This window comes from Nomia melanderi, chromosome 8 (genome assembly GCF_051020985.1).
Source record: "Nomia melanderi isolate GNS246 chromosome 8, iyNomMela1, whole genome shotgun sequence".
NCBI classification, from domain to species: Eukaryota; Metazoa; Arthropoda; class Insecta; order Hymenoptera; family Halictidae; genus Nomia; species Nomia melanderi.
Genome location: NC_135006.1, coordinates 7470238 through 7489837, shown reverse-complemented (window position 1 = coordinate 7489837; position 19600 = coordinate 7470238). Strand labels below are relative to the sequence as shown.

At 33.4% G+C, this 19600-nt stretch overlaps 1 protein-coding gene across 10 annotated transcripts in view; it reads right to left on the bottom strand.

Moving 5' to 3' along the window:
* The window catches only part of LOC116426430 (Lipophorin receptor 2), a 100730-nt gene that overhangs the window by 11804 nt on the left and 69326 nt on the right, over positions 1–19600 (bottom strand). For 6 of the 10 annotated variants that reach the window (XM_076370330.1, XM_076370329.1, XM_076370333.1 and 3 more), the window contains one exon: positions 3470–3592. The exons of 2 other annotated variants lie outside the window; for them this stretch is intronic. In XM_076370330.1, coding sequence (XP_076226445.1) covers positions 3470–3592 — 123 coding nt within the window. Of the gene's footprint in view, positions 1–3469; positions 3593–8413; positions 8531–19600 lie in introns of all 10 variants that reach the window. 2 more of the 10 variants (XM_076370332.1, XM_031975344.2) reach the window with 1 other exon arrangement.

Sequence of the window (19600 nt, the reverse complement as noted above, 5' to 3'; positions counted from 1 at the left end):
CGACTTATCTTGTCTCACGTGTTTATGCTTGTGCTATTTCATTTTGTCAACTTTGTGGATACGACTGTTGCGAAGAAGACTGAAATATTATAGATTCAATTAAATTTCTCTGCAAAGGTATGGAAATTATTTTTATTATGATACGATGGATTCATAAAACTAATTACGAAACTGTGTTTCGCACTGAGGGCGAGCACCCGTGTGGCTCGCCGGTTTTATTCAAGGGACTAAGGCTTTATTAAAAATCGAGTTTGAATAGCTTTTTAATATATGGAGCGTTGATTGGGTAGAATGAAAGAATTGTGAGGTTATAGTAGATGGAAAAATGAATCGAAAATGTGGAATGGTATCTTGCATTGGAATTTATTTCCGAATAAATGAATGTTGAAGTATATGAATATAATTTTCAAACTGGATTTTATTGAAATTGAAGATATAAATGAGAACATTATATTTCTTTTCTTCCATATATTTTTTCATATAGAATTACCCCTTTTTCCGCACTCCCTGTTAAATTTTGTTTGATTTCTCGTTTAAATGTCTTGTCTTGTAACGTTTCGACTTGCATTCGCAGTTTTTTGATCGAAGCTTTTTCGATTTTATATTTTGTTTGTTGTTTAAGTTAACTTTAAGTAAAGCTTCGAACAAATATTTAACTGAAATTTATCCGGCTCGCTGATTCGTGTTTTTGTAACAGGTCAATTTGCATTTTTTCGTTTTTCTAATTAGAACAGTTGCATTTTCGGAACTTTTCCGGCGCCGTTCGAAAATCCTCTTGCGCGTTTCAGGAACTTTTTAATTAAGGCTCGACGAGAAGTATTATTGAAGTGGTTTTTCCCAATTTCTCTATCACGCACTGAGAAACACATGCGCAATCTAGCGGTCCGAAATCGATAACGACGTCGAACTTTCTAATTAAAACAGTTACGAAGCGGGAGCATGCTTTTTAAATAGTTGTAATCACATTTCACGTTAAATGTTATAAAAGGCGAAGAGATATTCGAAGTGCTGCAAGCCTTTCAATTAACAGCTAGCGCGTTCGTTATTAAATTGATCGCGTATTAACTCTTAACTAACGGGGCGAAGACCTTGTTACATGATTAATAAAGTGCGATAAAGCGCTGATAAATGGGGAACTCAACTTGTTATTGGCGATTCAACTTTGTTACGGTTCGTTCCGAGTTTAACAATCCATTGAAAATAGATTGAACCGTAGTGCTTCGGTCCAGGTATTAAGATAATTTATAAAATGCTCTTCGGTTTTTGATCTCCTTTTTTACACTAAAATTACTGGACAAATCAAAATTAGCTTATTCATGATTTCTTTTTTCGTAATTATGGAAGTAATGGTTTTCTAGGAAATTTTCGAATTAAACTTAGACATAGTAATAAACAAATTAAAATATTAGTCGGTCCCGGTCTCGATAAATGAATGTTTGTAGTTTCTATAAAATAATAAAAGCTAATCAACGTAATTGTTGACAGTTGTTAATACCTTGGACACGTTGGCGACCAAATGTAATTGATAATTCTTACAAAATTTCGTAGAACGGAGAGCAGAAATTATTGCGAGCAAGCTTCGCGACTTTTGAAAACAGCATTGCGGTCTTTTAAGCACGCGTTTGTAAATATACATAAAACGAGTCGTTGAAATTTCGTAATACGTTAATTGTCTTCGTAAATTGAAACAAATTCTAATTGGCGCCTCATTTTAACATGGCAGCTCGTGTACGATTTGTGCGACCGAACAAATTACAAACGTTATTTTCGCGGAAGACTCGTTAAGCATTAGTTTCATGATAAATTTGTAGAAAATATTTTATTATTCAAAAATGTTATTTGAAACAAAATTTGAAAGAAATTCTGAGAATAGATTCGCTATTTTCTCAAGATGGTGGGTAGAATATTCTTTCTTTCGTTTCTTCTTTCAATTCTGTAAAAATAAAATAGTTTCAACAAGAAGAATTAGGAAAATATTATTTTCAGATCACGATCTTGTAAATATTAATACTGTTTGCAGCTAAATAACTCGGTTGCTTTTCAATTTCGAAACAACGTGCTCGCCACGATAAATCTTGACTTTCATGAGGTTGCTCGTGTTATTACCAGCTGACTTTTCTTTCATAAATGGGAAATACGAAGAAACAATAAGAAGAAAAAGCAGTTTCAATGCAGTTCATGGTAACGCGTGTTAACTATTACTGTTCGGAATGTTTTTATAGAAGCAGTGGAGAAACTTTGAATTTTTTGAATGGGACTTTATATGTTCAAACAGAAACGATAAAACCGTTTTCCTTTTCAATTTTTTCATTTATTCGGTGTGCAGAAGAAAAAAGCTAACAACAATAGAACATCCAGCATATGATTTTTCTGTCCTTCATTTTTTTTGCAGCACACGGTTTCACGCTTACAGAGATTTACGAGTGTTTGTCGAGCAGTAAACGCGCTGAAGCTGTGAATTCGCGTGAAAATCCAACCTTAATCATCAGCTTTCCGCTGCGGATTCAACGTTAGCTGGTTACTTGGCGATCAACGTGACGGAAAGCGAAGCTACTACGGCGATTCGAGTCCACCGACTGTAAATAGATACACGTGAAGGACAGTTCATTCTTACATTAACAACCGAGATTTCCGCTTTTATCCTTTTATTATTCTTACTATTAGTATTATAATTTATTATTATTAGTATTACCTTTCAGTATTACGATACTTTTGTTCTATTACGTATATATTAAAGTTTCTCAATCAGATAAACGTATTAATTTCGTTATAATTAAGAATTCTGTAAATTGTGTACTTACTGTGCGACTAGTTTATTCTATAAGTTGTATATTCTGTAAATACTATTTGTCTACTTTGTAAACTATACACTAATTATTTATATGGCCATATAATTATTTATGTATCATTATGCAATGAACAATTACGTATTCAATTATTGGAGACCATTAATGACTTTACTGTTAATGTGACCACCTCAAACTAATCTCAAATAAATAAACATTTTTTCCGTAAATTCTTTATTTCTAATTCGAATGAAACCAAAAGACACATGATTACGATAGGTATGTTTCTAAAACTAATGTTACCTTTATCTTTACCTCACCTTTACTTTAGTTCACTTCAACCAATTTGTCTGAATAGGTTTAGAAGAAAAGCTGGATAAGGGTGCATGCAAGGTAAACGAAAGGCTTGGTGACGATTACTAATGGCTAATGAAAAAATCTCAACGACGATCAGCGGTGACCAATTCAACAAAATTTCAGCGCTGGTCATCGATGACCGTCGCTGCGATAAGCTTGGCGACGATTAATAACGACCAATGAAAGCAGCTCGGCAACGGTTCCCGATGGCAGACGAGATAATCGAAAATCTCACTGCCGGTCACCGGCGACCGTCGCTGCGATCGTATTAAAAGAAAATAAGAAATAGCGAGAGAAGCGTGAAAAAAGTCTCCGCATAAGCTTACTGCATTCACTCTCATCTGATCCGTCCGTACAGTCCGGCGTGCCGTCACACATCCATGTGAGCGCCACGCACTCGCCGTTACCCGAGTGACATGTGAATTGTTCCGTCGTGCAAGTCTTCGTTCCTACAAAGACGACAAATGATTCATGAAAATTTGACAATTGTTACGATGAACCATGACGTCAGGCGCCACGACAACGCCCACGATGCACACATCGTTCGCCACTGATCTATTTTCGTCCGAGAGCTGTCTCGAGGACTCGCAAATTGCATCCCCAGGGTCAATTGCACTCGTCGCCGGTTACTTTTTCTGTTTCTCCTCCTTTCGGCACGCTTTCGCGCAGGAATAATTGTCATGGAATAGGAAACTGGTAGTTACGATATTCTGATGTTACGTTGCTGATGGATACGTTTTTGGTAAATTCATTTACCTGAGGAATGAAATCGACGAATCTGAATATTTATTGCATCATTTGCGTATTACGTGTAATATTCTAGTTCGTACGGTTTGTTCAGTAATAATTGGTAGTGAAAAATTATTACCATTAGTATTATGATTATATATTACAAATTGTTTAATAAACATTATATAAACATTAATATATTGTTATATTGTTGTTTGAGATGTTCTGAAATATTTTGAAATAAGTTGAAATATTATTAGATATTATTCGCATTTGGGTAATCAATGTATATATTAACGGTCCAGAAAGTGGCTCGTATCGTTGCATTATACAAACGCAGTGTGTCCTAATTCGATGACTCAACTACTTGACATTCTGTCAATTAATTACAGGAGACTAACAGCAATTGCAAAAATAATCCTAATACAATTAACCAACGACATTGGAATCATTAAAAAGTGTAATCAAAGAGGAAACGAAATAGAAAGACAGGGAAATTATTTTTCATTGAATACTCAAAGAAAAAACCAATTAAATTGATCTCTTGTTGGTACAACGTTATACCTGTCGTACATTTTTCATTTTTTTCAATTACGCACGAAAAATATTGGAAATCGTTATTCGTAATTGAAAAGAGACCAAACAGTAATAAGAAAAAAATTCCTGAAAAATTCAAGCTTCCTTCATGTCATATGTTCGAGCCGTGTATTTTGTAATGTAGCTTAAATACATTTTTCAAAAATTCAAGTTTCTGAATGTAATAGTTACGATTTTATATTGTCCCTTTATTTTTAAACGTTTTCTTTTTAATACACTTAAACCGCTTTCAAAATAAACAGTTTATTTATAACATGATTTATGTAACATTTAATTGATATTAACTCTTTCTACTCCAAACTTTTTCAATAAAAATATTAAACATTTTGCGATGAGGCACAGATAACATTCTTTAAAACTAACTAATAAGAAAACGTACATAAATTAAGAAACAAAGCTATTTTATTTCAATATTTCTCGTATTGATGCATTATATAAAATATAATATTATATACAGGGTGTAACAAAATTGTTGCTCACAAATGATAGGACGTGTACAACTCACTAAACTGAGTAAAAAACTCTTAGCGAGCAGGGGTCCAAAATTCAATAGTTTCCGAGATAAAAATAGGTTTAGTTTAAAAAAAGAATGTATGGTGACCGAATCAAGAATGCTGGATTTCAAACAAAAGTTACAGGGTATGAAATGCTACATATCAGAATGAAAGGTATTCGACCGTGACATGACTTTGAAACGTCCTGCAGAGATCACGTCACAATTTTTAAATAGAATTCCATATTTTCTATTATATATTTTTGAAGCAGACATTCAGACGTTTCCAAACCATAGACATGAAATTTTTCGCAGAACCTATTATCAAGATATCAGCATCCAAAGTTGCCGGTTTGTCAGTAGCGATGGTAGCCCACTGACAGTCCGACTCCTAACTTGCTCGTTTGAGCAACCATGATGCGTCAGTTTCGGCAGATTCTCTGTAGTGATTCGACCTTGAAATGCGGTGGATCAAGTGAAACGTTGACTCCTATAAGAACGCATGGGAGAGTAAAGGAAGGTAGAGAGTGCGATGACTGCATTCTCAGCTGTGAGTGCGTGGCCCGATCGATAAACGATGGCAGTCACATTTTCAGACGAAAATCCATACGTGTAACAAACAAGGACCGTGGATATTGTGTTCCTTTAGTCTTCCATGACAGTCGCACTGTCCGTAGGCCACCATTACTACTGACAAACCGGCAACTTTGGATGCTGATATTTTGATAACGACTTATACAAAGAATTTCATGTTTATGGTTTGGAAACGTCTGAATGTCTGTTCAAAAATATATAATAGAAGATATGGGATTCTATTTAAAAATTGTGACGTGACCTCTGCAGGACATTTCAAAGTCATGTCACGGTCGAATATCTTTCATTCTGATATGTAGCATTTCATACCCTGTAACTTTTGTTTGAAATTCGGTGTTCTTAATTCGGTCACCGTACAATTTATTTAAACTAAATCTACTTTTATCTCGGAAACTATTGAATTTTGGACTCCTGCTCGCTAGAGTTTTTTACTCAGTTTAGTGAGTTGTACACGCCCTATCATTTGTGCGCAATAACTTTGTTACACCCTGTATAAAACATTGTAATTTTGATATATTGAATCAAGTGGTGATTGAGAATTACCTCTCGAGTGCAAAGGATTAATATTACTCATGTGATATGTTTATGACACGGACAGTTTGGAGGTTGACAATTGAAAAGCTAAGAAAATTGTACTCGCCAATGATAAGCGGATTCGCGTGATGCAATAAACATTCTCTGAGAGCGCGTCGCTCGCGTTTACTCTCATTCAAAGAAACATTTCTACTGGGGGAACGAATAAGAATACTTTCGGGTCATTAGAAAAAAGAACGGAGAGAAATCAACGTGGCAGCACCGGGATCCAAATAAGTTGAGGATACTAAAAACCGCTTATGTACTTTTAAAAAGACTCTCAATTTTCCATCGTCACGCTCACGCAACGTCGGCAGCCATTCCGAAGGAAACCCATAAATTCCGCAAGCATTAACACCGTCAACCGACCCGAGACACGTTCCCCAAACATTCTGGTCACGCGAATCGATCTAATGACACACCCGGTAAATTATCTCCGAATCAACGAGACACGTCTCACCGGTGGCACAGCTACTCCGTGATTTCACTGGGAAAAGTCAACGAACGAATGAAAAATCAAATAAATACAGAGAGAAAGAAAAATTTCGAAGAAAATTTTATTGTCTTTTGCAAAAAAAATTTAATAAAGAAAATTAAAAAGGGAGGGCAACAAAATGAATAATAAAAAGGAATTTGGAAGAAAATTGCTTTACGTTTCGGGGGAAAAGGATAACATATTTCTAGAGTATAGAGAGCTGATAAACAAATAAAAGAAATTTAGAGGTAAATTAAAATTCGATATATTCGAAAATTATTTTCCGTCTCGAATAAGAGAGACCAAACAAACAATAAACAAACAAAATGTAAAAAGAAGAGAAAGAAAAGTCTGAGAGAAAATTATTTAACATTCCAACGGAAAATAAACTCAGCTCATTCAGCCTAATAAAAACAAACGAAATACTAAAGAAAGAAAAAAATAAAAATAAAAAGGACAAAGAAGAATTTGAAAAAGAAAATTAGCCAGCGTCTCCGCGTAGTCTTTTCCGTCCCAAGACGACGAAGCGGTTGTGCGAGTCACCTCGCGGATTTCGACGGCCGATATTTACTTTCCCAGTAATTTATTTTCTTCCGGTGGCTGACTCGCAATTCCGCCCCGATGGGAAACGGGTCCACCGGTTAGGGGATGCAATTTGCGATTCCGAGTGCCCTGGAGGAGAGAGGAAGAGAGAAAAGAGCATCTCCCTAATAATCCTTCGCGCCGTTTGCGCCGGCCGTTTCCGTAGCTTTCACAGGCTTTCGCTTCTTTCCGGTGACCTAGTCCTTGCCCTTCCTGGCCCGACAATCGATCTACAGAGACTTCTAAGGCCTGGTCCAAACTGAAGTGAACTGTCCGCGAGCTACTCGCAAGGTACCCGCCGAGAGAAACAGTATTGCATTTGCACTAGAACTAGCTATAAGGTTGATCGCAAGTTGTTGACTTGTTTGCTCGAAGCTGGGTATTACAGTGTAGATTTAGGGTGTGTGGGTACCTGAAATCGTGAGTACCAGAGAATTCGAGATGGGAATTAAAAAATCAAGCGGTTTAAAGGTTAAAATATACGAGTACCCAGGCAACCCAAAATGTTCGAGTAATCAGATATCTTCAGGTAATCCGATATTTCAGGTATTTTACTGTTAATAATATCTATAGTATAAATATTTTATAAATATTTCGTATAATTATAGATATTATTATATGAAATGAACTGATGATAACACGATATTGACGTTAAGATACCCACAAATGTCGGATTATCCGAAGATATCGGAATACCCGAAAATTTCAAACTGCCCGGGTACCCATCTGAACTAGCTCAGTTTCAACCAGATTCATACCCGAAATCTCTTGTACCCACACACCTCTAGTCCAGATATGTTTCTAGCTAAAAACATCTGCTGATATGTGTACCATCTGTCGAGCGAACACTGTTCGTCATTCAAGGACGAATCCTTTGCTTGCTGTTCGCAAAACTGTTCAAACTGTCGGCAAATATATAGGGTAGACCGAGGATTATCGGATCGTCTTTTTTTGGACAGTCAAGAAATATCAAGCCTCAGACATTAATAATAATGATTTTCGGGACTTCTTTCTACCCAAATCGAGATTAATTTTTGCTGTAAGTTTTTCAAGTGGCAGATGAAAATTATATCTAATTCGCCATATGACAAATGTAGATTGAATTCTTGTTTCGATCCGATTCACATTGCGATCCAATTCGCCTCGGCCTACGCCATGGCAAACTGCTCGCGAACAGCTGTCTGGACGCGGCCTGACGCCGCCACTGGCCGCGCATCGATAACTTACTGCAATTCCTCTCGTCAAATCCGTTTATGCAGTCGAGCTGTATGTCGCACAGCCAGCTCCTCGGTATGCACTCGCCTGGGCTGCACTCGAACTGCGTCTTGCTGCACGGTTTCGAACCTTTTCATCGCAATCGTTTCGTCGTCAATCCTCTTTTCTTTTTCCCCGACCACCCTACGCCATTCACCCAGCCGCCCGCCGCGAGCGCTTCATCGATCCGATTCTATTCCGCGCTAATGCGCCGCTAATGCGACCGCCCCCGCGAACATTATGAACGATTTATCGGGTACGCGTGATTTGTTATCGGCGGATTAATCGGCGGACGCAAACCGTTCGCGCGAATATTTCTTTTCCTTGTTCTTTTTCGACGTGGGGTGGGAGAGCCAGCGACAGAGCGATCGATGTCGAACAGTCGTTTCGTTGGAACGCTTTCTTCTCGATTTTTTGAACAGTTTTGAAAGTGCAACGGTCTTCCTTTTTGGTTGTTAGACGTAGTCGAGAAGACGCGATTTTTCGGGTAGACAGAGTTAGATAATAAGGATCCTGATAAACAGGGCTTGGAAAGTTAATGTCATTTGTAAATGATTTTTTGTTTCGATTTAGTAGTTGAACATACAATTACTATTATTATCAAACATATTCTAACCAAGAGAAAAATTTGTTTTTAAAATTTGTTTCAACTGAAAAATTAAAACAAAAAGTTATATGTGACTTTATAAATATTACTTTTTCAAGTAATGTTCTCGTATTTAGCTCGTGTTTCATTGTTTTCGACAGAGACGCTGCGAACCGGAAGTTTGTTGTTTCATCGTGGGGTTGAAAGTGCTTCATAGGTTTTTAGGTAATGGAAACCGAAATTTGATTGCACGTTTGAATGTCTCCGAAATGGATGCTATCGTTTGGAGGCTTGTCATCTCATTCTTTTATTTATAGTTGGACACGTTTAGCTTTAGAATTCTTGTCGCTGAACTCGTAAACCGACGAATTTGAAAAGACTAATAAGAACCACTTTCCTAGCACAAAAAATTCCGAGATAATTATTTACCGCCATATATATATGTATGTATATCAAACTTGCAACTCACAGGACAATACGTGAAGCATTCAGAATTTTTGGTGCAAGATGAGCGCCTCTTATTTCAGGTTTACCCGACCGTGAATTTTATTCCCTAAGGATCCACAAATATGTACTTATATATATATATATTTATATTTAAAGAATTCGGCAAAATTTTATATTCAAATGTTTAACAAAAACATTTCTTTTTGATTTTGTTTTAAGGTAAGCTCTACTCAATGAATTTGATTTTAAATAGTTGCAGTATTTATGACTGTGCAAAGGTAGCATAATAATTTGGCTTTTAATTAAGGTCTTGTATAAATGAGTTAATGAAATATAAACTGTTTCAAATATAAATTATGAATTTAAATATATATATAAGACAGATGTTTATTTGAATAGATTCAGAGGAATAATAAACAATAGTTGGAAAATTTACTGTAGATATATTATTACGAAGACTATAGATCTCTTCGTTAAATAATAAATTCTAGTAATGACAAGTACATTACAATAACAATTTAATAATATAAAATTGAATTCTAAAAAATCTTCGCGAAACCTTTTTAGAAATACATTAGAACAAGTAAAAAAAGTCGTAATAAAAATATTTTACAAAATGTTTCTTTTCATTATCTATACAATCATTTCAGACTATTTTCGATAAAAGTCTTTATCTACAGAAGGAAGTTTTTCAAAGGAATTCGATTTGGACCACAATTGATCCTTTCTGCTTAAATACAAAAATTGAATTTGAGGTTCCAGCCTTAAAAGATATCAGTAGAATTACCGTGTTATAAAGTACTAATGTCAGTACTAGGAATATCAGTAGAACTGTTGTCTTACGAACTACTAGTATTGGAACTAATAATATCAATGGACTAGTTTGTTAAACAGTGTTTTTGTAGTACTAGTAGAAGTACTAATAGAAATATTAGTAGAAGCATTAGTGCGATTAGTACTAGTAGTATCACTAGTAGTAGCACTAATAATAGTACTACTGTTAGTACTAATATCACTATACTAACACAATTAGTACTAATAACAGCACTAGTAAAACTAGTAGTAGTACTAGTAATAGTACTAGTAGCAGTACACTATCAGCAGAACTATTCTCTGAAACTATTTCAGCTACTTACTATACAAAATAAAAATAATCAAGGTTCACTGATTAAAACCTAAGATTCCACTAAAAATAATAACCAGATGCATCGACACAAAACAACTCAAAATACTCATCGAAAAAATTCATCAATGACTCGCGTTTCAAGCGATTTAATCGATTCCCGAACGAGTTGAGCTGAGTCTTCGATGTCAAAGGAGGAAGCTGCGGGGCGGATCAGTAATTTCAAAAGATTTTCCCCGGATAGTGATTCTTTTCATTAACTGGGAGGAGTCCCGGGGGTTCGGCGATATCGACGACAGTAATATTTCATAGCTTGTTACCCGACCTCTTCGCCGATCGCATTTGCAAACAGTACCGTCAACGTGATTGCATTTACCTTGGCGAATATCGAGAGCCCTTCCCGTTCAATTTACATAACTCCTCGTCTCGCGCGGTGCGTCTTCAGCGCACAGAGCGTCGACCAGGCTCTCTGAACGGCCGCCATCATCGATCCGATCCGATCCGATCCGATGCGATGCGATGCGATGCGATGCGATGCGATGCGATGGGAGGTAGAATCGAGCAAACCGTAATGTATTCATATATGAGCCATTTATTTTGAAAATGGATTACGTCCATTTCTAATAATAATCTCAAAAAGATTAAGTCGTCGGCTATCCTTAGACTACAGATCTATATGCAAATTTAAATTTTTGAGAAACCAATAGGATTCCGTATGACGCAACTTAAGAATTCGTCGAAAAATAATTACGATAGTGAGATTTTCCAAAAGAAACTGCTACAAGTTAGAGAACCAAGTTAATACCAGTTGGGCCAGTTTATAAAAGGGGAATATATCGCGAAATTCTGAAAAATGAAACGCGGGATATTTTGATCGCGTTACACTGGGATCTACTGTATAATTATGTAGAGAAATGGATTTACAAGGGAAAATAGTTTTTCCTAGAAATATTATGAAAATAATATTACGAAAGTTTTAGTTTAGATATTTTATATATTTTTCGCATTGCGTGTATTCTATGCAATTCTGCACTCTCAAATGAGCCACAAAACCATAAAAATTCGTAGTCTAGTTGTAATAGTTGCAATTTCACATAGTTTTCTTATTTTTAAATCGTCACTTTTTTTCTTATTAAATGGACTTAAGCTATTTTCAGAATAAACGGCACATATCGACAGTGATGCGAACTTACTGGGTCATTCCATAAATAACGTAGCTTTTATACACTTCCTTTACTTTTAGAGATTGAAATAGACAAAACTTCTTTTTCAGAATTAAGATGTATTCTCCTTTGTTGTCTATGTACGTATTAATAATAAGATTTTATTTTATATTAATATTATTTTTATTGATTTAAAATCGCATTATGGACCTCGCAATGACAAGATTTTAATTTTGCTTTTATTTATCTATTCCTCTGTATTGAATTTAATTAAAATGAATATAAATATTGCCTTATGTTTGGTATATTTTGGAGTAGCACATATTTGTCGTTTCTCCTTTAATTATTCGATATATCCAGTGGACCGGTACTGCAGCGTGAAATCGTGAACAATGGTTGCGACTCGGCGAAACACTGAATATCAGGGGCCAATGAAGAATTAAACGGAATAACACAATCAGGCACGTTGCACACATCGAGTAAACATATTCGATTCAATGTCGTTTGATTAACCTGTTAATTGGGTACGATGAGACGAATCTTCAATTATATTCGTCAGCGTCTTCGATTCAGTTTCCACAGTCATTTTAAGAAACTACTGAATTTTTACCTGCAACGCCACGCTTTCTACAGTATGGTCAATTACATTATATCTGCAGTTATCGCAATATAATTTATTTCAAATTGTTATTATTCACTCCTGATTTATGAAAAATGCTTAAAATTAAAATTATCCAAAATAAACTTGATATTACGTGAATCTTTCCGATAGAACTCTCGAATATTTTAATTCCTAAACTAACCCTTTGTTTCCTCAACGATAGATAATAGAATAAACAATTATTACCATAAATCCCTAAAAAAATTCCGAATAAAAGAAATTTAATTTATAATGCTGAATAAATCAATCAATTAAAATAAAATATGAATTTAATTTAAGAAAATATAAATTGGAATAAGGGAATTATATTATGGCAATACTATTGGAATGATATTATTTCTTATCTCTTAATTAACGAAGTTCAATGGAAGAAAGAATTATCTTCGTGTCTCGGAATATCTGGTTTGTCAAAAGTACGATATTGATTGGCGAAGAGATCGAGAACGCGATTCCAGGATCTTCAGCTTATTTCTGTTTCACCGAACTGCTTAAAGGGAATTGCAACGAGACCTCGAACGTTAAAATGAATTCTGCTGATGGAAATTGCGATTTCTTGTTGGAATGTTTGACAATGTAAAATAGCTTCTTAACAATGCACTGAATGCAAATGAAGAAATCGAAAGCAGATTCATAGGGACAGGGGATTGTCTTCCTTTCATTTCAAAACTGTGTTCGCATACTAACGAGGGAAGCCCGACCCGGACATTTTGAATCCAATAAAACTCGTACTGAACAGGTGAAGTCAACCATTATATGTCAGAACTTAATTTTTTTACGTGTACACCACATATATTATTACTATTTCGTATACACTGAAGTTTCGAACGCGAAAGTTGTTTAGATTTTTGTTAACCCCTTGGAATATGGTTGTTTACACAAATGCACTCCTTAAAACTAGTTTGTTGTTAATAATTTACTAGAAATAAAAGAGAATTCTTTGATCCTCTTATGCCTACATTAAAATAATATTCAATTTAAATTCAAAAGAACCCAATAATATTTATATTCACTAGTGTCTGTTTGAAATCGATATTGTAAGATAAGGGGTTGATTATCTTGCTGTTGTTACTTTTCTTACATATTAAAAATAAATAATTAAGAAACGGCTTTAAATATTAAATACATGATAAATAATTCTCAATTTATTTGAAAGGTCTACACTCAAAATTAATTTGACTAATTATTCACCGCACAATTCCAATTACATAGAACAATGAAGTCACAAGGGAGAAAAATTAAATCATCAAATAAGCATATACACAATTTTAGTCTTCCATTTAAATCTATAAATGTTTAGTAATATTGTATAATATAAATATATGTACCATTAATTAATAATGTATCAAGTGGTGACCACAATAGTAACAGTAACTAATATTAAATGCAATAATATTAATAATACAATACGTATGCTTATTAAATACTTTTACTTTACGGAAGAAGTTTGCCAGTTAATTAACAGAATATTAAATACTAATTAATATTAAATACCATAATATTACTAATAGAATATTACTAAATATTATTGCGCAGTATATCACAATAATTTTTACTTAAAATATTTCTTCATTCTGTAGTGCATATCATAATGTATCGTAAACCGATATTCGCCATTAATCCTACGCAATCGAGATTATAGTGAAACAGTACTGTGAAACTATTCGATTAACCACGACGGCAACGCACACGGACAGCACTGAATAGCGAGTATGAATTCGCGGAATTGATTTACACAGACGTCTATCCGGGTTATGTTAACTGAACATATCGATAACGAAACAACGCCAATAACGGGACTATTTAATTGCACCGATAAAAGCGGCTTAAGTGCGGCCCAGAAGTATCCGAGCGATTATAATTACCGCCGCATACCTTGATTATAGATCAGACACTTGTCAAGCCGTATACACGTCGAAATCATTGCACAAAACATTTCAATAATTATCACTGGAACTCTGGAACGCGGCTCGATTCGTTGCGAATCAACCCTTTGCACTCGAAAGTTTTCAGTAAAAATATTCAAGATTTTCTGACGAGATACAGACGACATGTTTTATAACCAATATAAAGAGAAATCAACATTTACGTATTGATGCATTATACAAAGTTAAATATTAGCACCATTTCTACTAAAGGTGTCAAACAACACCGTTTGAAATTTTAACTTCATTTCTCAGTTTAATAATTTTTCTTCAGGTGAATTTTTGACATTTCCTATAGTTAATTTTATAATCGTTATTGGAAAAATCGAAAAGTCAGTTCAGAATATATATAAATAATACGACTAAATGTAGAAAATAATTTTAAATTAAAAATTTGGAAGGTGTTTTTTGACACCTACGCAGTAGAAATAGTATTAGCTATGCTGACGACTATTATTTCATTTTTACAATCTTTGCATTGTTCAGTTATTTAATTAACATAATATTCCTTAACAATAGCAATAAGCGATAAAATAAATTCAAGTTGACGATGTTTGTTTCAGCAAATCAACCAGGAATTTCACTGCAATCGTCGGTACTGCGAGGTTTAAATTTCAAATTTCATAATTTTGCTTGTAAAAAATTAACCCTAGATTAACTAATCTTTCGTTAAAATAAAAATCGTATCTATTACTTATGTAGTTTTATTTATTATACTGTTATTTGGTCTAATTTATTTGTGCCTTTTTGTATAATTTGAAAAAGGAGTTTCAAAGTTTGTGCTTTTTCTTGTACTTTATATTTGATATTAAAAAATATTGGTGAAAAGAATATAGTTTATGGATCTACGGTTAAAAGCTGCAAAGCTCAACGTTCGTTTCAAAGGAAACTCGTTTTACAAAACAAAAGGTAAATCTAATTATCGTTCATCGAATCGTTATTTATAAATTTGCCGAACACTTTACCCGGCCAGCCGTAATTTAATTGATAAACGCAACGGTCATTAATTTAATAGTGTTGGGAAAATCGATAATTAACCACGAAAGATTTCTTAATCGATTTTCCGATAACGACAGCAATTACGATTGTAAACGGGCAAATCGTTTCGAGTAAGTTAATACGATAATTTTGTTCGGGATTATTATTTACTAACAAGATTACTGAAGTTAGTTTTAATGCGTCGCGGTCGGTGAGAAAATTAGTAACGATTTGATCGGTGAATCGGGGCGTTTAAAGTTTTCATAAAACATGAGCTCTATTCACAAAAATCACGAATTTTTAAAAAATATATTAAAATAGATATCAACGGAGAAGATATTAGGTATATAAGAAATAAACAATTGTTTTAATGAAATTTCTGTGTGAAGAAAATACCGCCCAGCAAACTGTCTATTTACGCGACAGACTCTTCGTATCGCGTAAAAAGAAATTGAGATATTTCAGAAAATTGTGTACAAAACTTTCTGTCGTTTACTGTATGTAACCAGCGACACAGAAAGATTGAACTAAAGCAATTACTCGGAATTTTACAAAGAAATATTACAGAATTTCTGCCACAACTCATGTAAAAAGAAAAGTTACGTGGTGTACAAGAAAAAAATTCTTTAAGGTATACCACAGATATTCACAGAAATGTACGCTACTATTCGGGTTAAGAGATGAAATCAAATATTCAACGACCCGCAGCTTATTGTAAATTAAACCTTCCTCCACTTGTATCAAGATATTAATAAAGAAATATTCAACATTTATCTCAGCTTTCGAATGAAATAAAGTTCACAGAGTGATAGATTATTGATTCACTGAATTTTTAGATAACTCGATGAAAACTATTTCTGTCTCGATAATTATAGCATCCATTTTGATCGACAAATCGTGGTTAAGCTATTCATTTCGAATTTCGAAAGAAATTCAGGTGAAAGTCGAAGCAAGGGCCAACGAAACATTAATGAAACGTTTGAAATGTTCAATTAGTTGCGACAGAATTGTTACTTTATAACTATTATCTTTCTGTCGCAAGAAAACTGTTACGGAATGCAGCGTATTAACAGAAATTTCCATGTCATATATTTTTCAGTAAATACCATTATTTTCTCAAAAACAGGAAATATATTCTGATTAAATGGAAATTCTGCTCTGGAAAGATTAAAGTTGTGATGCAGTGATTCCTGGGAAATGTTGCGGGGTAAAAAACGGGGTAAAGAAACGACTTTGAAACCGTGAACTGTTTGGTAAATTTTTGTTGTGTGCAATCCCCGAGTAACATAGGTACTCCAATTATACGGAGTCTCGAATAGCACGGTAAAAAAATTACAGCAACAGGATGCCGGATTGCATAATAATCGCATGATTTCTTTGATGTGTGGATCTGGAGTATCTATGAACACGGTTTCCAAGAACTCGTTACGAAATTACTATATTTGTGTGACCTCTAATTGTAAGTCTCGCATAACTGCGGCTTTGAGTATCACAAAACCAATTAAACGTATTTAATTATTATTATAATAGTATTCTAGGGTCCACTTTCTCTTCTGCATTTATCTGCTGTTAGATCATAAACGTTTAATTACCGATGTAGATCAATAATGTAACTTCGAAGTTAATATGTGAGTTTAATTAAAATATTGATAACTTATTTCTATGATCTAAGTAACGAGGTAGATACGTGATGAGAAATACAAGCATTTTAATTAAAAAAAAAAGAAAAATGATTTTATTTTAAAGTGTATGTTGGTTTAACGAAACAACAATGTATCTAGTGTGTTTCTTTCACCTCGGTAGTTAAGGGTTAAACGATATTAATTAGGAAAGGATATTTTTAAATATCTGTTTAAGAAAATATGTTCCCTTAGAAACTTTTATTGATTGAATATAAAATAGCAGTTAAAATTGGATTTTTATAATGGACTTTAAGTGTTAATGTACAAAGTCAATTGAAAGCAGAATAGATATGATTTGGAAATTAAAAGTTCGATAAATAACTTTTACTTACTTTTGTTTATTTTTATTAACTTTGATTTACTATTATTTATTTACATTTACTTATACCTACTGTTTTTTATTTTTATTTACTTTCATTTATTTTTATTCATTTTTATTTATAAAAGTTTCCAATTTCATTCGACCCTTGTTCGAAAAACCTTTTCCCGAATTTGGCCGGAGGAAACTACATCGTTGCAAGAGGGTCGCTAACGGTAGCTTTCGTTCATGCATCAATCCGCTTCACCTGCGCAAAACCGGTCCGAAATGTTGCACTTTCACATACCAGCGTCTGCGCCAAGGAAATCGCTGCGAACAGCACGATCGACGATAGAGCGGCTCAATCGCGCCCCGCTTTGTCTTCTCAAAGATCATCCGGAAACAATGCAAACCCTTTTGCTTGAAACACTAAACTACACTTACAGTAAAAATTTAGAAATAAAGTTTGTAAATATAAATAAATATTATTTGTTTCCTTCGAGCTGTAATGAAACTATTCTTTGGTTATCAGTGAAAACTGGAAATGTAAATGTTATTTAATTGTTTTAGAGTGAAGCGAAATAATATCTTTCGGTTATTAAAAAGGATTATAAATAAATATATAAATACTATTTACTTTTTGGTTATCAATAAAAATTGATAATATAAACGTTATTTATTTGCCTTAAGGTGAAATGAAATACTACTTTTCAGTTATTAATAATTAACATTCTGATTAAATGTAGATTACAATGAACACAGATTTCATTTTCCATTTGACAAATAATTCAGGACAAAGTAACACAAAGGGTTCAAGAATAAATATCTAAGTAAACGACATTTTATTTTGATTAAGCCTCAATCGACGAATGCAAGTCAATTTTTATTTATATAAAAAAACTTGGATAAGTAGCATTAACTGGAATTTAATTTCAAGTAGTAGAGATTCTGTAAATAAAAAAAAAACTTAAAAAGGTATCATATTTTATTGAAACTTGTCTTTTACTGTTTTTTTTCTTTTCAGAATTGAATGTAAGTATAAATGCATACTAAAAGATGCTAAAGATAAATAAAAATTATTTGATTCCTCCTATTTACCAGAAAATTCAAGTAAGATATAACTTATACTGGAATATTAAAAAAAAATAAGAGTCTTTGGAAAAAATGTAAAATCATACAATCGATCACAAAAAAGTTACGAATTACTGATTTATGAAAAATTTGATTTTAAATGGCGGACTACACAAGAATAGAGAAACGCAATTCATGGCAACATGTTTCTCTATTCACATTTTCTATATATATACACTATATAGTATATGTGCAAGATTGTTTTTATAATTCCGAATTAAAGTGAAGCCATGAATTTCTCTGCAGTGTTATTTCTGTATCATTCGCCATTCGAGAATTAATTGGAACAATCGACTGCTAACAGAGCGCGTTATTAATTGTTGTCTCGACGAATGAAAAGTTTGAAGCTACTGGTAATTCCGCAGAATATTACGAGCTTACTGCGTTTAATATATTGTACTCTTGAACTGGCACGAAGCAGACAAAGGATTCAATAAATTGGTAAATATTAAATTATGTAATTACAAATAAATTAGGATTAAATTATAAAATTAAAATTCAATAACGAAACAAGTAAAATGTAAAGTAACAGTTGCTCATTTTCCGTTAACAAATTCGTGAAATGATTAATTGTTGTATTCAAATCAAACTTTGCTCGCTAATTACTCAAAGCAAACATTTGATCAAAGTTTCTAGAAGTGATCTTAAACGAAATATGATCAATGATTGGAATAATAAATTAAATTTTAAATAATTTCATCAGTGAAGATTCTTATTGTGAAGATATCAATTATGATAATAGCATAAAATAAATATGTAATAAAATACAGTCAAATATAAGCAAATTTCTATTGTATTTTTCATTTCGATTGAAATTTCTCGTAATAGTAAAATTACATTTTTTTAAATTCTTGTTTAATATTAAATTTATTTATATAAATACATATAAATTATATGAGCAACAATTAATCGAAAATATAAACGAAATTTATATAACAAAATTTACTTGTTGAAAAAATGATATTTAATGATTTGTCAGGTGTAGATCCTAATATTCAATTGGCGTGTCTGACCATTTCTAGTCACTTCTACTTGCGTCATCGAGGATAAATATTGACAGTGATAAAATCGTATTTCTTTTCATACTATATTAATATAATATTCTTAACTAAAAATAAATAAGGTCAATAAGAAGTAGATGATGCGATATGCTGTCAAATGTTTCACAT